Here is a 9,477-nt window from a genome sequence, read left to right as displayed (position 1 = left end):
TCGTATCATTATAATAGATAAAACCGGAAACAATAAGCAAGGTAATAATTAAATACTATATCAAGTTTGTAAAATGTAACCATTAATACAAGCTAGGAAGAACAGGTAACATAGGCAAGTATTACAATACGTTAATTTTTTAAAGCTGACATAAACTTGTGTTATGTTCCGTTTATGTTCAAATATGTAATGCATGGATAGACCAGAAAGGAACAAGAGAGGAATCAGGTTGGTTAAGGAGATTCCCTCAAACTACATTTAATGCTGTAATGTTCTCACAACATTTTTACAGTATTGATTGGGTTCTACTTTAGTCACAAGACTGCTGTGCCTTTGGCCATGGCCAGTAACATTCAGTTTCTCCCAAAATGGACTGCTTGGTCCTTCATCTAGTTTCTGCTTTCACTGAATCCTAACATTAGACTCAAAGTGAAACAAAGCTTAAAAACACCATGCAAGTTATTTGGAATGGACTTTGGAGGCAGATGGATGGGAGAAGAAGAGGGTATCGTTTTAGAATTTGTATAGCTGACTCCAGCTATTATTACTGCTTTGGATCCTGTGGCATGCCACTAAAACTAAAGACAGATATTCACACCCTACAGACAAAGGAGTCACCGAGTCCTTTTTTTTTTCTTAAGTAGGCTCCACACCCAGTATGGAGCCCAACTGCGGGCCCAAACTCACGACCCTAAGATCAAGACCTGAGCTGAGATCAAGACTCAGGTGCTTAACCAACTGAACCACCCAGGCGCCCCGAGTCACTGAGTCTTAACGATGTGAAAAGCCATGTAATACTGGCTGGGTATAATATGTGATTGAGGCTGCACGTACATGAGGGGGTGGACGACCTTATAACAAGCAATAAACACATACCCCATTTTTAGGCCTTTTCTACATTTAAAAAGCCAGTGAGTCAAGAAGAGAAATCGAATTCTACCTGGAGTGAGTGGGAAGTGGCCAAGGTAACAAACCTGTGCCCAGAGGCACACAGTGCTGGCCCCTGGATGAACACCCCACATAGTATGTCCGGTCAGCAGCAGAGCAAACATACATTTGATAGCACAGACATAAACCTGAGTAAGGGAGACACGGTTTGGGATTTCAAACTTGAGGAAGGGGACTGAGTTATATAAAATTCTTTAAAAAACACAAGGACAAAATTGACCCAAGTTATTTTGTTTTAACCACAAGTATTTATTGATGGATTGAAGAATACAATTTTAATGGAACAATAAGGCACAACCGTGGATTAAAACAGTTTGCTATACAGCCAAAAGGAGGAAAAAGCCATATCTTAGGAACTTTAAATATGGAAGTCAAGGAGCCTCTGAAGTACCTCTCTAACAGATCAGTGTCAGAAAATTCTTCCCTTTTATACATTTCCTATATTACATCACTTGATCACAAAGTCAGACTGATATTTCATCAAGAATTCCTCAGTCATTTATACTTGAGTCATCCAGTCTGGCCACTCTTGTTTCCCACTCTTCCCAATCCCTTTGCAGCATCTTGTTTTTGTTTTTAAGCAATTCCCTTCCTAAAGTATTGTGTATACATCTTAGATAGCCTTCCAAAGCAAGGGAACAACCAAGCAAGCAAGCGATGAGTCAGAGAAAATCAGCCAAGGGCAGATACATAGACAAAGAGATTCTTAAAGACAGGGTGACAAGCCCCTGATTCACTGAGGTCTATACTAAGCTGGACAGGCAGAGAAGTTGCTCTGGCTCATGCAAAAGCCTGTAATGCCACCTCAGGTTGCGCCACTGGTGCCAGACTCCTTGTTTCTAAGGGATGAGTAGTGGTTTACGAGAGGAGCTAGGAAGTCAATGTAACCAGGCAGCTTATGATAATAATACATTCAATGCTTTGGATCTCTTTTAGGAGCGGACTATGGCTTCCAGCAATAACATTTGCCAAGTGTAAAATTCATTGAGAATTTTGTGCAAAACTTCAAGACACTGAGGACAATCTTTAAATCTCTTGGACTGGGATAAGTCAGGCACTTCTGTTAACACTGCTCATCCAGTGTGCAAATGTGACGTGAAACACATTCCAGGGCACATAACACTGAGGCATAAACCATGCTACAGAAGTGGGGATACAGCAGGCTTTGAGAGTGCCTGGGCTCCTTGATCAAAAAGCCACAAGAAAGGCCCCAAGCATATTGTCAGGGCAGCCATTTTGGTGGTGATGGTACCCGAAAACTAAGCAAACCTGCAGGCATATGGCCCTTTTCTGAAGAATCAACATTGTACTAACAAGAGTAGCCATGCAGTTATGTATGTTGAGAATCAGAGGCCAGAGGTAGACCGACCTGGGCAAGCGACCTGGAAGCCTTGGCTCTACGCCTCTCACCAAGGCCACCACCTTTCAACATCTGACCAACAGCCCTTTGATGACAGAGCAGAGTGCAGAGGACCAAGAGATGATCATTCTTCTGAGAGAAGTGTTGGTTACGGAAAAGCTCCTGAAGAGGCAACATCCCAGAGACCCGTTTAAGAATAAAGCTAGACAAAAACTGCCAGACCACCACACTATCCTGCCAAGTCAGAAACACGTTTAACAGGCCCAGCTTGGGTGCCAAGTAGAACAGAGGGACTGAAGCTTAATAAAGAGCAGGGAGACTGAAGAACTAAGTGAATGGTATGTTGGGCGAAAGAGACGTAGGAAGCAAAGGACATATAAAACAGATGAAGGAGCATGCCGAAGCCTGCTGGAGGGAAGGCAGCAAGGCTGTCGTCTACATCCAGTGAAAGAGCTTTGCTGGTTGGTTCTTGGCATAGATTCCCTCTCTCACTTTCTCAGACTGGATGGACATGTGGCCTTCAGCAGCGGACCAGGGGAGATGATATTTAGAAATGGAGATAACTGGCGAATGATACTGAACAGAAATAGACTGGTGTACCATTCTGTAATGCCCTGTTTATACACCAAAGGCAGGTTTATGTTGACAGAACATATTTGGGGTTGTCATGCAACAGCAGTAGTACTTTGGGAGAAGGGGAATGATGGGGTGGAGGTGGGGCTGGTGGATAGGAGGACTCTCAAGTTCCAGTTCTTAAATACTAGAAAGCAGGGGATAGTTTGGTCTCAGTCCTTCAGTGAAGAAATCGGATGCTCATTTTCTGTTCTACATCCACCTTCTCCAAAACCTGGGGGGAAAAAAACCCCAAAACCCCATTATGGTTATGAAGGTCAAAAGAGGAGATACTGTCCCAAGTTCGTTCTTTCTTTTTTATTTTTTAAGATTTTATTTATTTATTTGACGCAGAGAGAGACAGTCAGCGAGAGAGGGAACACAAGCAGGGGGAGTGGGAGAGGAAGAAGCAGGCTCCCAGCTGAGGAGCCTCATGTGGGGCTCGATCCCAGAACTCCAGGATCACGCCCTGAGCCGAAGGCAGACGCTCAATGACTGAGCCACCCAGGCGCCCCCCCAAGTTCTTATCTGAATGTTTTTCTCCCTCCCTCCTGTGCAACAGAATTTTCAAACTTTTCAAACGTTTCAACTTTTTCAAACCAAGAGGTGAGTGACTGACCTTAACAAATTCTGTGAAAGATATGGCGCTGTCCCCATCCTGATCAGCCTCCTGGATGGTCCTGTCTGCGATGCTGCCCAGCTGCTCATCTGAGATATTTACTCCAACCATCATACGGAGCACCTACAGGACCAAAAGCCAGGAATTACAGGAGACTTGGGGGTCAGGGGGACTCTTTTAAAAAGAAAAAGATTAAAGAAAAAGCCACCCCCACCCTCTTTTCCTTTGATGTCCTCGAATATAACAGCCAGAAAGCAGAAACCCTTGTCTTCTCATCTAGGCCATTCTAGACAATGATATGAGCAGAACTCTCTGGCAAGTTGCTGGATAGGAAGGCAAAAAAAAACTGGGGGAGAGTCCTTTACATTTTGCTCTTCCCATTCTTTCTGTCTGGAACATAGACAATGATGCTTTGGTGGTATAGCAGCCTTTCTGGGACTATGAGGTCAAAGTCCTCTATGTTACGCATCCAGAGCAAGAATACAGAAGCCTGGTTCCTCGACATCATGTAGGTTCTGTTATCAACCCAGATAATCTCTCCCCAGACTCCTTGTTGCATTAGGCAAACAAGTTCCTTATTGGTTTAAGTCGGTTTGGTAGGGCTTTCTAGGAATCCCACACGAATGCAGTCCTCTCTGAAGCAGTGCATTCACCCAGCTATTCTTAAAGGATAGCCCAGAAACATAAAGATCTTTGAAGGGTCAAATACTAAACCCTTCTTTTTAGAAAAATAACAAGCACATTTAAAGGATTGTAGTCTGGGGCACCTGGGTGGCTCAGCCATTAAGCGTCTGCCTTTGGCTCAGGTCATGATCCCAGGGTCCTTCCCTGCTCAGCGGGAAGCCTGCTTCTCTCTCTCACACTCCCCTTGCTTGTGTTCCCTCTCTTGCTGTCTCTCTCTGTCAAATAAATAAATAAATAAATAAATAAATAAATAAAATCTTAAAAAAAAGAAAAGGTTTGTTTTAAAAATAAATAAAGGGCTGTAGTCAAGAGAATTGAACAGGGTTTCACCACATTTGCTTCACGCATAACAAAGAACCCCTCCCCCAATTCTGCTAACATCTTTAGGGTATAAATAGACTTTGAAAATTGTTACTTTAAGCAAAATAAGCAACTGTAGTGATGACTCTTAGTATGAAACGGGGGACAGGGTGCTTTAGTGGCGCCTCACGTCACTGCAGTCAGCCGCCTCTGTCTTCAGAGGTAAGAGCCGTGCTTTTCCACAGGACAGAAAGACCTGGCCCAGCAGTGCACGGGCCTTCCTTTTCCCCCACTCCTTTACATCCCTCTCCAGTCTCATGACATAGATTTTTAAAAAGTAAATTACAGAATTTTCTGAAAAGAAAAAAAGAGCTGAATACTGATTTGCATCAATACTGGGTATTTTTTAGAAACTAATTCTTGAAAATTGAAGTTGTACATTTCAGGGTAAAAAGATAGACAAATAGAAGGATTACTAAAAAGAGGGATTCTTGGGGCACCTGGCTGGCACAGTTGGTTAAGTGTCTGACTCCTGATTTGGGCTCAGAGGTCATGATCTCAGGGTGTGAGATAGAGCCCCACCTCTGGCTCTGTGCTCAGCATGGAGTCTGCTTGAGATTCTCTCTCTCCTTCTGCCCCTCCCCTCACACACACACACACACACACCTACCTCTCTCTCTCTCCCCCAAAAAACAAACAAAATTAATTAAAAAAAAAAAGAGGCGATTCTGGCAAAAATAATGAATGGCTAACCCATTTGCCATCTTCCCTGATTGTGTGTGGTTGACTAGAGAAATCCAACCTCAAATAGCAGCTTCTTCAGATCTCAGTCCAATTATTCTCTGAAGTGTTTTATTTTTAAAATTAGAGAATTGTATTGAGCATGTGTGCTCTGTGGGGAGAGGAGTGGTGGTGTCTGAAGAATCACTCCTCCAGCCTGTTAACGAGGACAAGAGGGCCTAGAAGTGGCCCTCACGGTCTGCCAGGCCTCTGTGCCCAGTCAACACTCCACAGAGCCACTCAGGGTTCCAGTTGGAAGTTCATTAGCAAACAGGACTTTTATTATTACCACTCATTTTTTATTTAAGATTATTTATTTATTAGAGAGAGAGAAAGAGAGAGAGAGTGCATGAGCAGGGGGAGGGGCAGAGGGAGAGAATCCCAAGCAGACTCCTGCTGAGCATGGAGCCAGATGTGGGGCTCGAGCCCAGGACCCCAAAATCATGACCTGAGCCGAAATCAAGAGTCAGACGCTCAACCAATTGAGCCAGGCACCCCTATTATTACTACTTGCTAATGTCTGGTAAGGTTTGTATATTCCTTACATTAGTGTTAAGAAAGCTCCCTTCTCTCTGTTTTTCTAAGACTTTTTTTTTTTTTTAAATACAGAATGCTTCACAAATTTGAGTGTCATCCTTGTGCAGGGGCCATGCTAATCTTCTCCGTATTGTTCCAATTTTACTATATATGCTGCCAAAGCGAGCACTTGCTAAGACTTTTTTTAAAAATCATGAATGGACGATGAATTTTATCAAATGCTTTTATTCTGCAGGAAAGACCACTCAATTCTCCTATTTTAATTGTTCATGTGGCAAAATATATTGATTTTCTAATTTTAAAGCAACTTTGAATTCCTGATTTAAACCCACCTTGGCTAAAATCCAGCATCCTTTTTCTATGCTGTTGGATTCAATGTGTCAATATTTTGTTTAGGATTTTTACATCTATGTGAATGAAAGAGATTGCGCTGTAATTTTCTTCTGCAGTCTTAACAAGATTTTCACATCAAAGATACGCTAGCCTCATGGAGTAGAACAACTATCTATTATGGTATAATTGATATCCGTTAAACTATATGTATTTAAAATGTGCAGTCTGTTACGTGTTGACATATGTCGACACACGTAAAACCATCTCCACGATCAAGATAATGAACATATCCATCATGCCCAAAAGTTCAACCAGTACTTTTTATACAAAAATCACACTAGGGGCGCCTGGGTGGCGCAGTCATTAAAGCGTCTGCCTTCGGCTCAGGGCGTGATCCCGGTACTTCGAGTCCCACATCGGGCTCCTCCACTGGGAGCCTGCTTCTTCCTCTCCCACTCCCCCTGCTTGTGTTCCCTCTCTCGCTGGCTGTCTCTCTCTCTGTCAAATAAATAAATAAAATCTTAAAAAAAAAAAATCACACTAAAAAAACCAGCCACTCAGCTTCTCTTAGGATAAACTCACCACAAACTTTTAAACATCCACTGAGTAGTTAAGAACTGTGTGTCACAAAATATTTTAGACATGGCAGTGTCTAGAAAGGTAAACTTTGTTTTCTTTGTTTTCTTCTCACTTTGCTAAGATGTTCATATCCTCTTCCTGCTAGGATAAAACTAGCTCTGTAATCACGACAGTCCATGAACATGTTTGTCCTAAAGTCATTTCGGGCTTGAGGAACATTCTAGTGGCACTGACTGGCACTCTGGCACATGATCTCCCCACTCCTTGCCTCTGGCTTTGTTATCCTAATAATAGAAGATAAATCAACCCACCACTCCAAAATCTTTCTGGCAGCCAGATCTTCTCGGTTAGAGGATGAAAACATTCAAGTATAGAGGGACTGCCTCTGTCTTTTCTCCTCAGAACTCAGAAGCCCATATATAGCAATTTTCAATAAAGTACATTCTTCTTCTTCTTCTTCTTCTTCTTCTTTTTTTTTTTAAAGATTTTATTTATTTGACAGCTAAAGAGATAGCACAAGCAGGGGGAGTGGCAGGCAGAGGGAGAGAGAGAAGCAGGCTCCCCACTGAGCAGGGAGCCCAAAGTGGGGCTCGATCCCAGGACCCTGAGATCATGACCTGAGCTGAAGGCAGACGCCTAACCGACTGAGCCACCCAGGCACCCCTAACGTACATTCTTCTCAATGAAGAAAGAGATCTCCAACTCAAAAGCAAAGAACACTAAAAGTGACCTGCAGCCTGTTTTGAATTCTGCTCAGACACAGAACTGTAGGAATACCTTGGGTTGGTCCTTAATCTGGCCTGAGTCATCTACAGCTTAGGAGACTTCTCAAGACACTAAATGAGTTCAGACTTACTTTGGGGTGAGCGGAACCCACTTTACTTTTTAGGTGTATCTTGAAATAGAGGAATCTCCCTAGGAAATTCCTGAATGTATTAGCTTCCTAAGGTCCTCCAGAATCGTAAATATTAAAGAAAAGAAAAAAGGAGAAACTTCTCCCCTCTAAGCTTGTATTTAAGGAAGTGGGGAAGACAAGAGGAAGGCAATGCTAAAGAGGACAACATGCTGGTCACTGCTAGTGGGAGGACAGGGAATTGTCCTCAGGAGCAACAACGGACAGGGAGCAGTCGGCTCTGTACACCAGCCTGGCAACAGTTCTTGACTCCTACGTCAAGTCCAAGGACAGTCGGGACAGCAGCATTTACCTAAGTGTCATCAGAATCACCTAGATGTCAATAAGCGGATATAACAATAATGAACTATGTGACTTAGAGCATCTTGCATAGTTTAGCCCTGCCATTCAGCACCTAAAAGACATTAAGTTGGCTTTTAAATAGCAGAGACATTTGTCTTTGAGAACTCAATGAGCCATTTCACGTTTCCCCAGGGTCATCGGGTTCTGCTTTACATCTTGGATGGGACCCTCCACCAGCAGGCATTAAATAAATGCTTGCTGAAGGAACAGTTCTCGCCCTAAAGGACAAGCAGGCACAGCCCAAACAAGCTGTCCACATGCATGGCAGCTTTCCCACATACCTGTAACAGCTCATCACGGGAAATCTTGTCATCTTTATCCAAGTCATAGAGTCGAAAAGCAACTGGTAGGGGAAAACGAGAAGTTACTGGAAATTAGTAGTGTTTTGCCCCTTCTCAAAAAGTAAGTGTGTAGAGAACAGTAGACAGGAAACCGACAACAGTTTTTCAAGTGCAACTGACATGACTCTAGAGCTTTTAAAGACTTTTTAACCTTTACGAAATTGAAATGCATCTCATAATTGATGACATCTTAACCCTGATACAATAGGGCCCCTCTTCAGGCAAATCAGAAAACTTAATAAAAAGAAACAACTGAACGTCCTTTTTCTTACCTTAGAATGTTAAAAAAAAAAATCCAAACAAATCTGTAAGTGGTTCTATACATGAGGTCGTCTCACAAAACCCATCAAGTCTACCGTGCACCGCTCAGAGGGAGCCAGGAATAGGAGCCATGCGGACAAAGGAGCTGATTACACAAAGTACCACTCTGGGAAAATGGCCACTTCGGCATATTTGTGCCAAATTTCAAATAACTATCTTCCCTGTCGGAACCCTAAGAGTAAAGAACTTCAGTTTCAAATAAAAATGCTAAGAATGCGATGGTCTCCTGGCCTTATCATGTTTTGTCTCCCTTTAATGATAAGTAAATCTTGGGGCGCCTGGGTGGCTCAGTCGTTAAGCGTCTGCCTTCGGCTCAGGGCGTGATCCTGGCATTCTGGGATCGAGCCCCACATCAGGCTCCTCTGCTGGGAGCCTGCTTCTTCCTCTCCCACTCCCCCTGCTTGTGTTCCCTCTCTCGCTGGCTGTCTCTATCTCTGTCAAATAAATAAATAAAATCTTTTAAAAAAAATGATACATAAGTCTTCTGGAAACCAGGATAAATGAGAATTCAGAAGAGCAAAAATCATTCAGACAGTGCCACGTTGCTAAAGAGCTACCAGGTGAGGAGTGTCATACCACTGGATGATTTTACTGGCAACTATGAGAAATCGTCACACTGAGGAAATGACTGCCTTGTAATTATAGCTGAATGGAGTGTGGTTTTGAGGCTCTGAACCACAGTACGCTACTAAGATTTTGGGGTTTTGGTATGGTGCTGTGAATATTAAAAGGTCAAAATCCACTGCTCTAGTTATTAAGATACAGATTTAGATCTTGTCCTCTGCAGCTCACGATCTGGGAGAGGACA

At 42.9% G+C, this 9,477-nt stretch overlaps 1 protein-coding gene and 1 non-coding gene across 2 annotated transcripts in view; both read right to left on the bottom strand.

Moving 5' to 3' along the window:
* Window positions 1-1,176: 1,176 nt before the first annotated feature.
* The window catches only part of CHP1 (calcineurin like EF-hand protein 1), a 46,101-nt gene continuing 37,800 nt past the window's right edge, over window positions 1,177-9,477 (bottom strand). The window contains exons 5-7 of the mRNA XM_008702230.2: window positions 8,289-8,350; window positions 3,540-3,662; window positions 1,177-3,155 (exon numbers count right to left, since the gene is read on the bottom strand). Of these exons, the coding sequence (XP_008700452.1) occupies window positions 3,102-3,155; window positions 3,540-3,662; window positions 8,289-8,350 (239 nt within the window). The 3' untranslated portion in view covers window positions 1,177-3,101. The remainder of the gene's footprint in view (window positions 3,156-3,539; window positions 3,663-8,288; window positions 8,351-9,477) is intronic.
* LOC121100239 lies at window positions 5,903-6,009 on the bottom strand. The gene has a single exon (XR_005831995.1). It is a non-coding gene; the product is annotated as a U6 spliceosomal RNA (small nuclear RNA).

The sequence above is a fragment of the Ursus maritimus genome, unplaced genomic scaffold (genome assembly GCF_017311325.1).
Source record: "Ursus maritimus isolate PB19 unplaced genomic scaffold, ASM1731132v1 scaffold_35, whole genome shotgun sequence".
In the NCBI taxonomy this organism is placed as follows: domain Eukaryota; kingdom Metazoa; phylum Chordata; class Mammalia; order Carnivora; family Ursidae; genus Ursus; species Ursus maritimus.
This window is presented reverse-complemented; position numbering and strand designations above follow the sequence as displayed.